Raw genomic sequence first — 17,588 nt, 5'->3', positions numbered from 1 at the left:
CCTAATGTTCTACGAATTGTGACAACCAGCAACTGACGGTTCTGAATATTTTTGATATTTCTTTTTACAGTGGTGCAGATGTGTGAAATCCTCTATAATCGATAATAAGAAATAATTCAAAGAATGTAACCACTTGTTTTGCTCTCCTATTCTATCCACAGCTAAAAGAATAATGGTTATTTGGTTTATAGATGTGGGTTGCATTAGCAGTGCACATTTACATTTAGGTCTGCTGTTTGTTTGATACACTTAAAGTAGAACTAAAGGCAAAACTTTTAGTTTTGGATAGAATGGAGAGCAGTTAGAACCCCTGTCAGTTGGTATTGCTGTATATGCCCCTATTAGGGAGACTCACCCTCTCCATTTGTCCTGTTTATTGTTCTCATCGAAAATTAAAGTAAAAGAAAATTCCCAATTTTGGGTTGACACCAGCTCAATAATAGAGTGGAAATCTTGGTGATGGGGACATTAGTTTTTGTTTCACCCCAGGATTCCCTCACTTTGGACAGATTTAATTTCTTCCTGTTTTGGCTATGGGAAGTGAAGGGATGTCTTCTCAATGGGACCCAGATGGGGGAAAAAAAGGTGACAGGGCTCTTAATGATTCCATTAGGGGGAAAAAAAGTTTTGACTTTAGTTACTTTAAATGCTTGCTTTCCCCGATTTCCAGAACAGGCCCCTTGTTTAGAGATTGTAGTTCAGAGACCGTTAAAGAAAAAACTCTGGACAAAATTTTTATTTACCCATGCAGTGGGGCTGTGCCCAGACTGCATGGGTGAACTCAGTGTTTCTCAACCTTTTTTCAGTCAAGACACCCTTTAAAATTGTGCGCAATCTTGAGGCGCCCCATTCTAAAATGTAAAAAACGAATAGTTTTACAGAACGCAGCAACATCCACACACGTAAGACACCCAACGGTAGAGGTGATTTATTCTTCCAAAGCTAATTCACCTTTGCACACTGGTACTGACTAGTATTCCAGTGTTTCTCTTTTCCCTCGGTTTCTCTCCCTTTCTCAGATACTGTGACCCCAGTGCTGATGGACATAGTAAGGGAGGGGCAAACTAGGATACTGTGCAGGTGCCTGCTGTCCTTCCTATCAGCCAATGATATCATTGGTTGTCATGATACCAGCTGCTACAAGGTTCTAATGATTCACAATGAACACCTGTGGCTTGTGTAACTAAAATGCAGTCTTCACCCGCTGGCTAGTATACAATTTTTTGGGCATTTTTCCAAGGCACCCCTGAAGAAACCTGAAGGCACCCCATTGTGCCTGGACACCCTGGTTGAAAAGGTTGGGTTAACTGTTTGTTTTGCCCAGGGGTGCAAGGAAACTGTATACTTACCTGATCCTTCGATACACTGGAAAACAATGCTCCCCCACATGCAGCAGTGGACTTTTTGCTGTCCTCACATCCCAAGCCGGTCTATGGGCATGATGACGTCAGGAACAGTCCATTCAAAAGACTGCTAGCATGTAGGGGGAGCCAAGGACCGGCCTTGCACTCAGAAGATTGCCGTTTTAGGTAAGTATATCTCTGTTGTGCAATCCCCTAGACCAGTGGTGGGCAACCTTTTTTTTTCAACTGAGCCAAATCTCGCCAAAACCACGATTGAAATTTATTTTGAGAGCCACATTTTTAAAACTGAAAATACATAGGATGGTACACTGTTTTTAGTTTCAATAAGTTTTTATAGTAATTCATCCCCCATATAGTAATTCATCCCCCCTATAGTAATTCATCCCCCCTATAGTAATTCATCCCCCATATAGTAATTCATCCCCCATATAGTAATTCATCCCCCCTATAGTAGTAGTAAGTAGCAAGTAGTAAGCCAAGTCCCCCCTGTGTCAATTCACTTACCTTTGCTCCGCGCGTTCCTCTCGCCGTGTTCCCGCGCCGTTCCGGTCTTCAGGGCGGACTGTGAGAGGAGCCTAGCTCCTCTCACGTTCGTCACGCTGCCCCGCCTACACACATCCTGACAGCCAATCACTGACTATCAGTGAGTGGCAGCGAGACTGGCCAATCATTGCATTTGAGCGCGCTGCCCTGGCTGTTTTTTTTTTTGGATCACGCTGCAGAGTCCCTGCCGCCCGAGAGGAGGGAGGGGAGTGGGCGCCCGGCACAGCCGCATTAAAGTGTGTAAAGAGCCGCATGTGGCTCGCGAGCCGCAGCTTGCCGACCACTGCCCTAGACAAAAATGATCCGTTAACCGGGCACAGCCCCACTGCATGGGAAAATAAAACTTTTGCCTGGGGTTTTTCTTTAAATTGGCCAATTCAGGAGGTACTGGGTACATTTTGATCAATGTGTGGCTGTACCCACTCGACAGAAGTCGATCACTGATTGCCTTCTGTTGAAGGGACATGTTGGAAATTAGGGAAAAAAAATGAATTCATAAACTACCATTTAAAACTGTTATTGCATGTATTACCTATATACAGTTATTACAGTATTTTCATGATAATTGCCCTTCAGTCAGCTGTAACATATGTCACACGGTTTTTTTTCTTTCCATGCGGCATTATCAGCTGCCTGCAGTGATAAAATTATTGCTTATTTTATAAAGAGGAAAGCTGTCAGGTTTTCCAAAACTGAAAATTGTCACCAGTTTGTTATAAAAGTCTGTCTTCCCTGTTTGTCAGTGTTTGTACTGAGTGAAAAAGCCAAATTTAGATGCTAACATCTTATTGGTGCTTTAGTCAGGACTGTTTCTATCACATGTAAGAGTGCTGAACATTTAAAAGAAAAATTTAGTCTTTTGATTTTTTTTTTTTAGCTATATCTTTAAAAAAGATCATCATGTAAATATTGTTAACGCTTGTTCATGTTTTAAAAACATGATTTCAGTACAGTCTGGTATACATGTATGCGTGGCAGCCATATTTGATTTTAGTACCGTAATTGCTGCTTAGTTGCTGTGCTGTAGTCTTGACCCATACTGGCTGTAAAAGGTGCCCCTGTCCAGTGTCTTGTAAACAGGGAATTCAATGTACTCAGCACTAGTGTACTAATAAGTAAGTACTCTAAGTAGCTGGGGTGGGCAGTGCAGTGACCGTATGGGACAACTGCCAGTATGTTATTTCCAGCAGTTATGCTAATGCCATGTTTTCAATAAATTGCTCTTTAGGAGGTTGGTTAGAATTCTGTCAAAATGTGATCTACAATCCATATAGATCCAGTCTGTTTTCTTCTCTGTAACCTCGTGGTCTCCAAACTGCAGCCCGGGGACCGGATGTGGCTCTTTGCTTGCCCTTACCTGTCCTTTGGGTCATTATTCCACCAACTGGCACCAATGATTTGGCACTATTCATCTTATTGATCCAACAATGGGGCATTTTCTACTCCCACTGGCAATAAACTGGCCCTTTGCTTGGAAAGTTTGGAGATCCCTACTCTAAACCAAGGTCATGAGTGACTGAGTATAAACAATGTCACCATGTGGCTGAGGTTTGACTGGCTATGCAGTGCCAACAGTTGAGCTGTAAAGGGTACATTCACCCAGTATACTTACCCATTTTGCCTACCCACCAGACTCTAACTTGTGCTAGGTTCACACTACAGCCATCCGATTTTGATCTGACTCTCAGGACAAATATGCAGTGTTACCTGCATGCTACTTGGATGTGGTTTGCATATTCTGTGGGGACAAAATCATGCTGGAATCGCAACCAAAGTAGTATAGGAACCTTTTCCAAAATCACTCAGTGCTGAGTCACATTGATGTGAATGAACACCACTGAAAACAATGTGATTTCCATTGTCATGAGATTCTGCGACTCAAGTCTCATTTGAAATCACATTAGTGTGAATCAGGCCTAACTCGCCATTCTCCACCCCAGCTCCATGCTGACTGGTTTCAGACAGCTATGGCCCTGGTACAGTGTTCTCAACTACTGGGCTGGGCTGTCTTTCCCCAATTCTTGTTTGCTCAATTGATCCCCATAGACTCTTATGGGACCAGTTTAATAGGCAACAGGAGATTGCTCTATAGGAGTCTATGCTTTGAGAGCCTGATTAGTGTGCAGCTAAGTTGGGGGGCAAACAAGATGAGTATAATTACTGTGGACATAGATTTACTTTTTTAAAGGGTAACAATACTTCCATAATTTGCAAACAATGTCCTCACCTCCATATCTGCAGCAGCCTTTTGCATGTAATAACATAACGAAGATGTTCAGTAAGAAGTAGTTTTTTAAATCCAAAATGCCATAAAGAAAAATTGCTATTCCCTCTCTTGGCAAAATACAGAGACAACTATTGTTTTTAGCTTCTCCTACTACATCACGAAGTAGGTAAAAGTCACTTTTTTGTGCATCTGAGCTATGTACTTATATTTAGTTAGGGTGGAGGTGGATAGGAGGGTGGATTTGCTAAGTGCACTTAAAGGTCTGCTCCGTAAACATCAAAGTAATAACTCTAAATACCGGTATGTGCTTACTAAAAGTAGGCTGTTGAGTGATTTATCACTTATTAATCAGTATTTGTGAGGTAGGTTTTTTTTATTACCCTGTTTTTGTTGTGCACATCAACACTATAAATAAAGGTCCTGTGAGCCTGCTGCCCCCGTTATGTTTATCTGAGCCTACATGACTGTCAGTATCCGACCGATGTTTCATGAGTCTCAAGGGAGATGTAGGCACCACTGAAAAAACACCACCTGATGTGGAAAGGCACTAGGCTGTTCTGCACCTATGATGCCCCAGGAAAAAATAGATGGATGCAAAATGACTGCATCACATGTCCAGTTTAACATGCTTGTTTTTAAAGTCTTCTCAATGAGCTTGCGCAGGGATACAAATCAGTTTACTACGATAGGCCATGCAGGATTATATTAGAAGTGAAGGGATATCACTTTATATTATTTGGTGTTTTGTATATTAATTCAGTGCCAGTCTATTATAGAGCGCTTTCCAGAATATGTACTCACCAATGGCATCATTCCTTCCATGTTCTGATAGCTCCAATCTAAGCATTAATAGGATAGTGTGATCTCTGTAACTTACAGTTGTGATGAGATAGCGATAACTTCAACCTCTGATGGATACCACAGTCAGTGACTCAATGAGAATGACATCTTGTTGATCTTGTGAAGTTTATTCCATAAACTGAGAGAATCTTACAACAATGAAATTCCATGCTGTTTCCTGCTCCATGCCATGAGGCTTACTGCAATGCATCTCTGGGAGAGGGGGAGGGCTATCTATGCAACATTAGCTAAACTAAAGGAATGGGAGGAGCAGAGACAAAACACTGAAAACATTTAAAGGCATATGACAGTCAACATGACAATCATGTGAAAAATGACATTCCGTTAGTCTTAGGTTCCTAGTAAAGTCATACAGGCACTTAAACAGTGTGGGGTAGACATTATATCTATCAGTACGGCTTCTTTTATATTATGAAAGTCACACACCAAGTCGGAACTCGCACAAATGGGGGGGGGGGGGGCAGATAAAGCTCATAGAGACGGTGTCTGATGTAATTTAATCTGATAACTTCATATTTCATTGTTGAGAAAATTGCTTGCATGGGCTATTCTTGCCTTGTATGGCCGATTTAAAGTACACAAGTTTTCTGTTACTGGTTAACAGTTAACGTGGTTGTGACTATATACCCAGAGAAGTGATTGGCCTCAGGTGACACACAGAAATGAAACAAATCCACCTGCATAAGTTGTACCTGTTTATCTGCGGTTCTATATCCGCTTAAAGTGCAGAATTTATAAAGCTTGACTGACCGTTCAAAAAAAGGGGGAAGAGAGCTGAGATTACACACTGCAGAGGTTAGTGAGGAGAGATCTGAGAGCTAATTGGAGCCTCCCTCCACACAACTCATAAGAACAGGTCTGAGGCTGTCAATCTGCTGGAGGTCCCTCCCCTGTCACCATTTTTCTCTTGGTGTCAGGAAAACTTGTCAGAAGGGATTCATGCTGATATCAGAGGAACGAAGCAGCAGACAGAAATGACACTTGGTGGTTTTAATTGAAACATGTTATAGAGGGATATGCTTTGTTCATATTTCATGTCTGAGGTTTACAACCACTTTAAGCCCTGGTTCACACTGGATCCGACTTTGAAATTGTGCAACTTCAAGTGAAGTCGCATGATTTCAAAGTCACTTGTCAGTGTGGCTTCAAGTGCAACTTGGCAGACATCTGTGAGACTTCATGCACAGATGTCTATGCAAGTTGCACTTGAAACTGCAAAAAATAGTGCATGAACTACTTTCAAAATGTTTGCGTCGTTGACACACAATGAATACTAATTTTATAATATGGTACTAATACTTCTGTATTAAATGTTTTTTTTTTTTTGTTTGTTTTCTTATTCTTTAGGCAAGTGAAGGATATTTCAGCCAATCCCAAGATGAAGACTTTGCTCAGACAGATGATGTGTCAGCAAAAGCTACTGCACCAGTCTTTTACAACAAGCCACCAGGTAATATCTATATCCGTGATATACAGGGGTCAGTTATTCTAAAGATTCTAAAGCGGACTATAGACTTTTAGATTGTATGTGCATCAGGGGAACATGAACCACTGACAAATCTTTTTACTAGAAGATCACTTTTTACATGTTTGCATTTAAATCACTTAAGGTATTTATACGAATGGAGTAGGAAGGGGCAAGAGTTCCTGGACACCAGGAGCTTCAGTCTTTTTTTATCAGGAAAGTTATAGAGGAAGGCTGAAAATAAATCAGTTCGGCCAATCTCTTTTTTGACCAGTTGGCTGCTGATGTCTTTTTAAAGCCACAGACATGAGGATTTAACTACTGATCATTTCCTTACCATCCTTTTATGCCCCAGAGGCATATTTGCCTAGTGTTTACAGCCAGCAGGAGCCGGCCCCATAGACATCTATGAGGACCTACAGAACAGGCAGCAGCATGAAAATTTCAGCTGTAAACCTGTAGAAAAGCTGAAGTTGTGAATTCAGATAAGTATGTGTCTGGAGCAAAGGAAGGTATGCGAATCAAGGTGCTAGGCAGGATAAGTGTTCTTTATATGAAAGTACAGTTGTTATTTAAGAATCCAAATGTGACATTTTCTCCGTTTTTTTTTTCCCAAATTGACTTTCTGGAGATTTTTACGCGTATTCATTTCCTTTTTAATGTGTATGTGTTTTTGTGCTGCAAGGTGAGGGTTTATTGGCTGCTAGAATATATTCTAGATGGCCTTTGATTTGTACATCAGTTAGGCTTCTTCACTGGTACATATATTGAGAGGGGCAAAGAGTAGCAATATTTTCTATGCATTTAAAAACGACAGGAGTGGCTTTGTGAAAGTCCCCTGGCACACATTTTGGTGTCTGGCTTTGTCCAAAAATGAGTTCTTACGTTTTTTTTCTTAAATAAAAATTTGCTGTTCTGGATCCAGTCAGTTTCACACTTTCACTTTACAGCTGTCATTTCACTGTACAGATGGAGTTATACAGACAGTTCCTATCTGACATGTTGGACCTGATCCATTAAGCTGCAAGGGCACTTAGGTTGAATTTTCTGGCAGAATTCTCATGTGACAATGTTTAGGAGGCCAGTTTATCGTGCTTTAAAGGGTAACTCCACTTTTATGGTAAAGAAAAAATATATAGCGTGTACAATTGCTGCACAAGTCATTTTGTAATTGAATGTTATTAAAAATGATCTTTCATTTTCAATCTGTAAAATACAATGTAGTATGGCTACCTGGAGGTGTTCTGTACACAGATGGCCCCCAAGATATGTCATTTCCTGTTTGTGTGATTGGCTCACTGATTTTTTTCAGAAGTCTGCACTAAGATACAAATCAAATTTTTGGCATCCCCTGCAATAAAATTAAATATTTGGTGAGTTACTCCCAAAGGGAAGGGAGAATGTCACCAGCACACCGAGGATCACCAATATGGGCCCAGGAGTTTTAATAAACGATCACATAATTACAGCAAGGCAACGTTTCGGAGTCTTGCAGGACCCCTTCATCAGGCACTCTACGAAACGTTGCCTTGCTGTAACTATGTGATCGTTTATTAAAACTCTTGGACCCATATTGGTGTGCTGGTGACATTCTCCCTTGCCGATTCTGTTCGGTTCCAGCCGACGGACGCTGCAGCACCCACTTACACACACAGCCATTTTCAACGCAGGAATGTGTGCGTTTGGATTGTACACTTGCACTCCCAAAGGGAAATCACATCTAAAGCAGGCCATAAGTGAGTTGGAAAAAAAGGAAGTTCTGTTGATTGAAAAACAGGCCGGATTGTGCCATCATTTTATTAAAATTTCTGAAAAAAAAAAACTCAGCATGTTGGGTTAGGCACTTCCGATTGTGGCACGAAAATCACGTGTCGCAGTTTGCACGCTAATGATGCGAAAAACGAAAGGTTCAGTGATCAACACGAATTTCGTTCATTTTTTGACACATTTATGGCCTGCTGAAAGAGATGCAGACCTTGCAGCTTTCCTTATTAGAGAGTTGCAGCAGCTGATTGATAATTATACATCCACTCCCATGCAAATTCACTTTCCACATGAACACAAACAACTATTTCTCTAAAATGACAAAAGGTAGGAATCTGCAACGAAGTTAAAATCCTTGCAATGTACACATTATAGATCACCCAGAGGGTGTCACAGTTTGATGAATCAGGGTCTTGATAACTATACCGTTAATCATTTGCAGCTGTAATCATGAGCCTGTATTTCATGTTTTTCAGAAATTGATATTACATGTTGGGACTCTGACCCTGTGATGGAAGAAGAAGATGATGAAGAAGGAGGTGGTTTTGGCGAAAGTGCTCAATAAATTCTGTCTTTCACACGTGCCCAGAACACGTGATCAAGAGAAAAAAATATGTGACACAGCCGTTTAACAGCAAAGTATTGTAGTTATGGCTGAGGCTTCTGCCCCTGCTGGAGCCACGCTCAGACCCTGCCTGTTTCCCCCCACACTTTACCGCCATTTGAAAATTTTGGGGGTGGGAGACAGGCTGTCACTCCCCCACCTTTCAGTTATTCTTTTTCTATATATTCTAATAAACCAGCATTGCTGGCATCTCTCTGCTTTGTTTGACAAGTACATGGGACATTCAGTTACCCCTGTAGATTGAGCAGAACTCATGCATCAGAGCCAGGGGCCACAGCCTGGCTCCATCAGTGTTACTGGATGGATTTTTTAAAAATATATATATAAATATAACATTTTTTTTTTTTTTTTTTTTTGACCAGCCTGTGCCGACTGCCTTTTGCGTTCGGATTGGAGGATGCAGAGAGGATTTCTTGTTGTAGTTATCTTTGTAACTTGTTCCTGCAGCTTTTTTTTTTTTTTTCTTTTGAGGAAACAGAAATAGAAACTTATGGCAATAATTAACCCTAAGTACCCCTGCGCAACCCCACAGGGCAGGTAGGCATATTTTCCTCTGTAGCACTCTCCTCCCCTCCATATTAAGTTGCTCTGTGCTCCTATTTATTCCCTGGATGTGGGGGTGACATGCCTTGTTCTTGGATCATAAGCTCCTGCTGGTAGGTTGATGGAGTAAGAGGGAAGGTTGTGCACACAGATTACTTTTTTATTCTGTTGCTCACCTATTTGACTCCTTGTGCCCATCGTTTCATTACCTGCTACAAAGCTTTCTTTACTTTTTTTTTTTTTTTTTTGTTTTTTCATGTTTAGTACTGTTCTGAAAGCACAACACTGTACAGACTGTGCTCGTGTGTTAATAAAGGAGTCTGGATCCAACCATTTAATATTGTTGGTTTTGTGTTATTCATTCGAAATGGGGAAAACCTCATTTTGCATCCAGAAAAAGTATATGAACTCCTTGGAATTAACTGGTTTTCTAAAGAAATTTACTATAAAATTTGATCTGATCGTCAACTAAAGTCACAGCAACAGACAATCACAATGTGATAAGCTGATAACACACAAACAATTCTAATTTCTCATGTGTGGGCAACAGCAGTTTGGGCTGTAGATCAGTGTGAATAGGCCCTAAAAGGCCATTTCACTTCCCGTTTTCTTCTCTTACAATAACTAGGAATACACCAGGAAAAGACAGTAATCGGCAGTAATCCTAACACCTTGTAACCACTTATACTGCCACTTAAGATGCTCTCCTGCTAAAAAAAAAAATCCAGTATCTCATAGCAATGTAGGGGTGCAAAATTCACCATAAAATGTGGTCCGATCATCAACTAAAGTCACAGCAATAGACAATCACAATGTGATAAGCTGATAACACACAAACAATTCTAATTTCTCATGTGCGGGCAACAGCAGTTTTGGCTGTAGATCAGTGTGAATAGGCCCTAAAAGGCCATTTCACTTCCCGTTTTCTTCTCTTACAATAACTAGGAATACATCAAGAAAATACAGTAATCGGCAGTAATCACAAAACCTTGTAACCACTTATACTGCCGCTCAAGATGCTCTCCTGCTAAAACATAAATCCAGTATCTTACAGCAATGTAAAGGTGCAGGCTGTCTTGATCCAGAATGCACTGCAGCTTTCTCTCCACCCACAGGGGGGGGCTTAATCGTACATCATATGATTAATGCAGGCCATACATGGGTCAAATTCTGAACGAAGTTTAGAGAATCTGAAATTTTGTGCGTTTTGTAATGCGATGATTTCGAAATTCGACCAACCAAGCCTTCAATTTCACCTCCTGTTGCTACGGAAATAATTTTTGTGGCTGGGAACATTCTTTTCTTTCCAGGTCACAGCACATGCTCATTTCTTTTTCGATTATATTTTTTGCACAGTTCTCCCATCATTGATTAGAAATTCATTTGTTTTAAAAAAAATTTCCAACATGCCCGATCACTCAAATTTGATGGCCGCTTGTAAATCAGCCAATGCTGCGGCCCACTAATGGTGCGATTTTCGAAAGAAAATTCTTAGTTGCAATTTAAAAAAAAAAAAAGAAATTCTTTCAGAATTTGACCCTTGTATGGCCTGCATAAGCCATGGTGGGGCAAAATGCATTAGACTGGTGTGGCTTAGGAGGAGTTTCAGGCTGAGGATTGTTCATATTCTTCTCCACCTGCAGTAATGTTTGGTGGATGTCACATTCACTGCTTTATGAATATACCTGTAGTGTTTCTTGAAGGTCCGTTTTTACCTTTATCTGTGGTGAAGCAGTGCATCAGACAACCAATTCAATTTTATTTAAAAACAAAAAAAGGGCAGAACCTCATGAACAAAACATCAGTCACACAAGACTAAAAGCTGTACAGTCATGAAGGAGTTTGAACATGAAACAGAAAAATAAACACATTTTATAAATATATAATATGCAGTTTTTTGCACATCTGGGTATTGACATAAGCTGGCCGCACACATTTCAATCTGTGCAATCTTCCTTTGCTCTGTATGTATGAGTATACCTGATGTAAATTGAATGGGTTGCTTGGGAAGGTCATTGTACTACTAGTTGTTGGTAAATCTCTACACAACATATAGTGCATGTGACCAGCTTTGGGTCTCCACTATTATGCACCTATTGAATTCGCAGTCTTGCACAAAAGTGATATAGAGTACCAAAAATAACCTTTTCATGGTCACAATCCATTCGTTTTGGAAACCATGTTGGTCAGATATTAAGCAAGGTAACTATTTTGTAACCCAGCAAGGGTTGAGGCTTAAAGAAATGGTTGATAACCTACTGTTCCACTAAAATAGTTATTGGTTTCCCATCATTTTCTGGGAGACGTCAAATGGTGTAGTGATGGTTTTTAAAGGCATAGTACGCTTTGAGTAAAATGGCCCACACAGACATGCGGCCCCAGTATATTACATTGCACGTGCCTTTTTGCAAAACACAGTTTAATGTGCTTGGTATACTAGTAGGTCGATGGTGGGGCCTCCAGAGCCTGCCCAATATACTCATTCTCAGCGTCATGGAAGTGCACGCCTCTTCAAAAATGCACTGAGCATGCACCCACTTTTGAATAAGAGGTGTGCGCTGCCATGACGAAGCACTGCTGTATCCTGGAAGCTATTACGGACAAGTGGTTATTGAGAGTACATGGAACAGGCTTCAGGGGTGCCAACAGAGGTCTAATGGTATGCTAAGCACATTACTCTGTATTTTGCAAAAAGACAGTGTAATGTAATTTACTGGGGCTCTTTGTATGAGCTGTTGTATACATTGCTCAAAAAAATTAAAGGAGCACTTTGAAAACACATCAGCTCCTAAGGATGCCCCATCATTTGGTGTAAATGAAAATGATCAACCTACAGGGGACTGAATTCAAAGACACCCCGAAAATCAAAGTGAAAAAATGATGCAGCAGGCTAGTCAAGTTTACTAAAATTTCATTGCAGCAACTCAAAATGGTACTCATTTGTGTGGCCCCCACGTGCTTGTATGCATGCCTGAGAATGTCAGGGCCTGCTCTTAATGAGACGACAGATGGTATCCTGGGGTATCTCCTCCCAGGGCATCACTGAGCTCCTGGACAGTCTGAGGTGCAACCTGACAGCCTTGGATGAACTGAAACATGATATCCCAGAGGTGTTCTACTGGATTTAGGTCTGGTGTTCAGTGGCAAATGCCATTCGAGCTCTATGGTGCCGGGCAGTGAGGACACGGCCCACTAGAGGACATCGGGCACTCAGGCCACCCTCATGAAGTCTGTTTCTGATTGGTCAGAGACATTCACACCAGTGGCCTGCTGGAGGTCTTTTTGTAGGGCTCTGACAGTGCTCATCCTGTTCCTCCTTGCACAAAGGAGCAGATACTGGACCTTCTACAGCCCTGTCCAGCTCTCCTAGAGTAACTGCCTGTCTCCTGGAATCTCCTCCATGCACTTGAGACTGTGCAGGGAGACACAGCAAACCTTCTGGCAATGGCACGCATTGATGTGCCATTATGGAGGAGTTGGACTGCCTGTGCAACCTCTATAGCATCCAGGTATCGCATCATGCTACCAGTAGTGACACTGACCCTAGCCAAATGCAAAACTAGTGAAAAACAGTCAGAAAAGATGAGTAGGGAAAAACATTTCAGTGGCCTCCACCTGTAAAGCCATTCCTGCTTTGGGGGTTGTCTCATAGTTGCCAATCTAGTGCACCTGTTATTAATTTCATTAACACCAAAGTGTTACTTTGGTAACACTGAAACTGATTAACAACCCCCTCTGCTACCTAACTGACCAGATCGATATCCCAGGAGTTTCATTAACTTGATGTTATACTCTGATTAAAAAGTGTTCCTTTAATTTTTTTCAACAGTGTAGAGGCAGACTATGCATTTAACTGTGTAGTCTTCTGCTCACAAAAGTGAGGCTAGATAGGCTTTTCATTCCAAAACATCTAACTCCTATATATTGTGCCTGACTTTTTAGTTCAATTATTTTAAGGTGTAATTTTGCTCAATATGACAGATAATATAGATTATGGATATTAAAGATCTAGACCCCCTGTCCTGTGTGTACTACCCACCGATAAACCCTCACACTCCTCTCCTATCCCCATACTACCTTATGTCATACCTTTCGGACTGATCTCTGCACACTCAACGTTCTACTCTTCCCACTTAATTCCTGCACACACTAATTACAGTCAAACCCTCCATACTCTTCTCCTGCATATATTTCCCTTGTTCATATCCTTCCCTTTTCTCTCCCACACATACTGCTGGCCAGCATAGTCCTCCCCCTCCCCCAGGACAAACTCTGTCCTTTTACATACTGACTGCCTTCTTACCCCCTACAATCATCTTCAGTACATACAGCTTGCTTTATCTGCACTCATTTCATGCACATACTAGCCAATTTCATATTCTCAGCATACCTCTAATGCAAACACTACCCACTGCCATATCCTGTGCACTCCTCTCTATATACTAGCTCCATTCATATCCTTCTCACTCCTCTCCTACAGTCCCAACTGTCATAACGCTCCACATGCCTCTCCTGCACATTGTACACTGTCATACCCTCCAAAAAACCTCTCCTGCATGTGCTGTCCAGCTGTCATACCCTCCACATTCCTCTCCAGCATTTACTACCTGTCGTCATACCCTCCACACTCCTCTCCTTCATGTGCTACCTGCTGTCATACCCTCCACACTCCTCTCCTTCATGTGCTACCTGCTGTCATACCCTCCACACTCCTCTCCTTCATGTGCTACCTGCTGTCATACCCTCCACACTCCTCTTCTTCATGTGCTACCTGCTGTCATACCCTCCACACTCCTCTCCTTCATGTGCTACCTGCTGTCATACCCTCCACACTCCTCTTCTTCATGTGCTACCTGCTGTCATACCCTCCACACTCCTCTTCTTCATGTGCTACCTGCTGTCATACCCTCCACACTCCTCTCCTTCATGTGCTACCTGCTGTCATACCCTCCACACTCCTCTCCTTCATGTGCTACCTGCTGTCATACCCTCCACACTCCTCTCCTTCATGTGCTACCTGCTGTCATACCCTCCACACTCCTCTCCTTCATACGCTACCTGTCATCATACCCTCCACACTTCTCTCCTTCATACGCTACCTGTCATCATACCCTCCACACTTCTCTCCTTCATACGCTACCTGTCATCATACCCTCCACACTTCTCTCCTTCATACGCTACCTGTCATCATACCCTCCACACTTCTCTCCTTCATACGCTACCTGTCATCATACCCTCCACACCCCTCCTTCATACGCTACCTGTCATCATACCCTCCACACTCCTCCTTCATATGCTACCTGTCATCATACCCTCCACACTTCTCTCCTTCATACGCTACCTGTCATCATACCCTCCACACTTCTCTCCTTCATACGCTACCTGTCATCATACCCTCCACACTTCTCTCCTTCATACGCTACCTGTCATCATACCCTCCACACCCCTCCTTCATACGCTACCTGTCATCATACCCTCCACACTCCTCCTTCATATGCTACCTGTCATCATACCCTCCACACATCTCTCCTTCATATGCTACCTGTCACACACTCTGCACTCCTCTCCAGTACTTACTACCTGCTGTCATACTCTCCACACTCCTACTTAATATGCTACAGTGGGGCAAAAAAGTATTTAGTCAGCCACCAATTGTGCAAGTTCTCCCACTTAAAAAGATGAGAGAGGCCTGTAATTGGCATCATAGGTAGACCTCAACTATGAGAGACAAAATGAGAAAAAAAATCCAGACAATCACATTGGCTGATTTGGAAAGAATTTATTTGCAAATTATGGTGGAAAATAAGTATTTGGTCACCTACAAACAAGCAAGATTTCTGGCTCTCACAGACCTGTACCTTCTTCTTTAAGATGCTCCTCTGTCCTGCACTCATTACCTGTATCAATGGCACCTGTTTGAACTTGTTATCAGTATAAAAGACACCTGTCCACAACCTCAAACAGTCACACTCCAAACTCCACTATGGTGAAGACCAAAAAGCTGTCGAAGGACACCAGAAACAAAATTGTAGACCTGCACCAGGCTGGGAAGACTGAATCTGCAATAGGCAAGCAGCTTGGTGTGTACAAATCAACTGTGGGAGCAATAATTAGAAAATGGAAGACATACAAGACCACTACTAACCTCCCTCGATCTGGGGCTCCACGCAAGATCTCACCCCGTGGGGTCAAAATGATCACAAGAACGGTGAGCAAAAATCCCATGACCACATGGGGGGACCTAGTGAATGACCTGCAGAGAGCTGGGACCAACGTAACAAAGGCTACCATTAGTAACACACTACGCCGCCAGGGACTCAGATCCTGCAGTGCCAGACGTGTCCCCCTGCTTAAGTCAGTACATGTCTGGGCCCATCTGAAGTTTGCTAGAGAGCATTTGGATGATCCAGAAGAGGATTGGGAGAATGTCATATGGTCAGATTAAACCAAAATAGAACTGTTTGGTAGGAACACAACTTGTGCTTGGAGGAGAGAGAATTCTGAGTTGCATCCAAAGAACACCATACCTACTGTGAAGCATGGGGGTGGCAACATCATGCTTTGGGGCTGTTTCTCTGCAAAGGGACAAGGATGACTGATCTATGTACAGGACAGAATGAATGGGGCCATGTATCGTGAGATTTTGAGTGCAAACCTCCTTCCATCAGCAAGGGCATTGAAGATGAAATGTGGCTGGGTCTTCCAACATGACAATGATCCCAAACAAACCGCCCGGGCAACAAAGGAGTGGCTTCGTAAGAAGCATTTCAAGGTCCTGGAGTGGCCTAGCCAGTCTCCAGATCTCAACCCCATAGAAAACCTTTGGAGGGAGTTGAAAGTCCGTGTTGCCCAGCGACAGCCCCAAAACATCACTGCTCTAGAGGAGATCTGCACTGAGGAATGGGCCAACATACCAGCAACAGTGTGTGCCAACCTTGTGAAGACTTACAGAAAACGTTTGACCTCTGTCATTGCCAACAAAGGATATATAAAAAAGTATTGAGATGAACTTTTGATATTGACCAAAAACTTATTTTCCACCATAATTTGCAAATAAATTCTTTCCAAATCAGCCAATGTGATTGTCTGGATTTTTTTTCTTATTTTGTCTCTAATAGTTGAGGTCTACCTATGATGCCAATTACAGGCCTCTCTCATCTTTTTAAGTGGGAGAACTTGCACAATTGGTGGCTGACTAAATACGTTTTTGCCCCACTGTACCTGTCATCATACCCTCCACACTTCTCTCCTTTCTATGCTAACTACCATCATACATTCCACACTCTTCTCCTTCATATACTACCTGCCAAACACTCTGCACTCCTCTCCAGCAATTACTCCATCATACCCTCCACACTTCTCTCCTTCATATGCTACCTGCTGTCATACCCTCCACACTTCTCTTCTTCATATGCTACCTGCCATCATACATTCCACACTCCTCTCCAGCACTTACTACCTGCCATCATACATTCCACACTCCTCTCCAGCACTTACTACCTGCCATCATACCCTCCACACTCCTCTCCTTCACAAGCTGCCTGCCATCATACCCTTTGCATTTCTCTCCTGCACCTATTGCCTTCTTTCATATCCTCTCCAAGCATCTTCTGCAGATGCTGTGCACCATCATACCTTCCTCACTTCTGTGCTGTACATACGGCTCACTGTCCTAACCTCACACTTCTCTTCTGCCCATACTCAGGGCAAGTGCACAGGAACCTCTTATCCAGGGGCCCCAGGTGCATATGGGGCCACACCAGGGCTAAATCCGACCTAGGGGGATGCTGCTGGCAGTGCTGAGGTCAGGTGCCATGGTAACTGTTAGACCCCTTTCACACAGGCGGTTAGATTTCAGCTTTTAGCTGCAGTTAGAGGAACTTACCGCATCTAAATGCAGACAATGCATCCCTATGGCTCCGTTCACACACTGCGTTTAGCAATGTTTTCATAACATATGGTTTTATGTGCTTAGGAAAAATAAAGTTAACTGTGTCCAGGAGCGATGTACTGCAGGTATCTGTACCTAAACGCAGTTAATCACATTACAAAGAAAAAAAATAAGTAAACAGTTGCATTAGAAAAGGCAAGAATTTACTACCGCAGCTAAACGCAGCCGCATATAAATGCAATGTACAAATGTAAGTGATCTCTGTGCCAGGAGTGTTGGAATTTCAAAATAAAAAAAAAAACCCT

General features: G+C 42.3%; 1 protein-coding gene across 4 annotated transcripts in view; it reads left to right on the top strand.

Moving 5' to 3' along the window:
* The window catches only part of DBN1 (drebrin 1), a 135,277-nt gene extending 125,547 nt beyond the window's left edge, over positions 1-9,730 (top strand). For all 4 annotated transcript variants that reach the window (XM_089671134.1, XM_089671133.1, XM_089671132.1 and 1 more), the window contains exons 12-13: positions 6,343-6,445; positions 8,701-9,730. In XM_089671134.1, the coding sequence (XP_089527260.1) occupies positions 6,343-6,445; positions 8,701-8,789 (192 nt within the window). In that variant the 3' untranslated portion in view covers positions 8,790-9,730. The remainder of the gene's footprint in view (positions 1-6,342; positions 6,446-8,700) is intronic.
* The last annotated feature ends 7,858 nt before the right edge of the window (positions 9,731-17,588 follow it).

This window comes from Staurois parvus, unplaced genomic scaffold (assembly GCF_062004578.1).
Source record: "Staurois parvus isolate SC_StPar_1 unplaced genomic scaffold, SC_StPar_1.0 ptg000099l, whole genome shotgun sequence".
Taxonomy (NCBI): domain Eukaryota; kingdom Metazoa; phylum Chordata; class Amphibia; order Anura; family Ranidae; genus Staurois; species Staurois parvus.
Note: the sequence above shows the minus strand (reverse complement) of the source record. Positions and strands in the feature narration are given on the sequence as shown.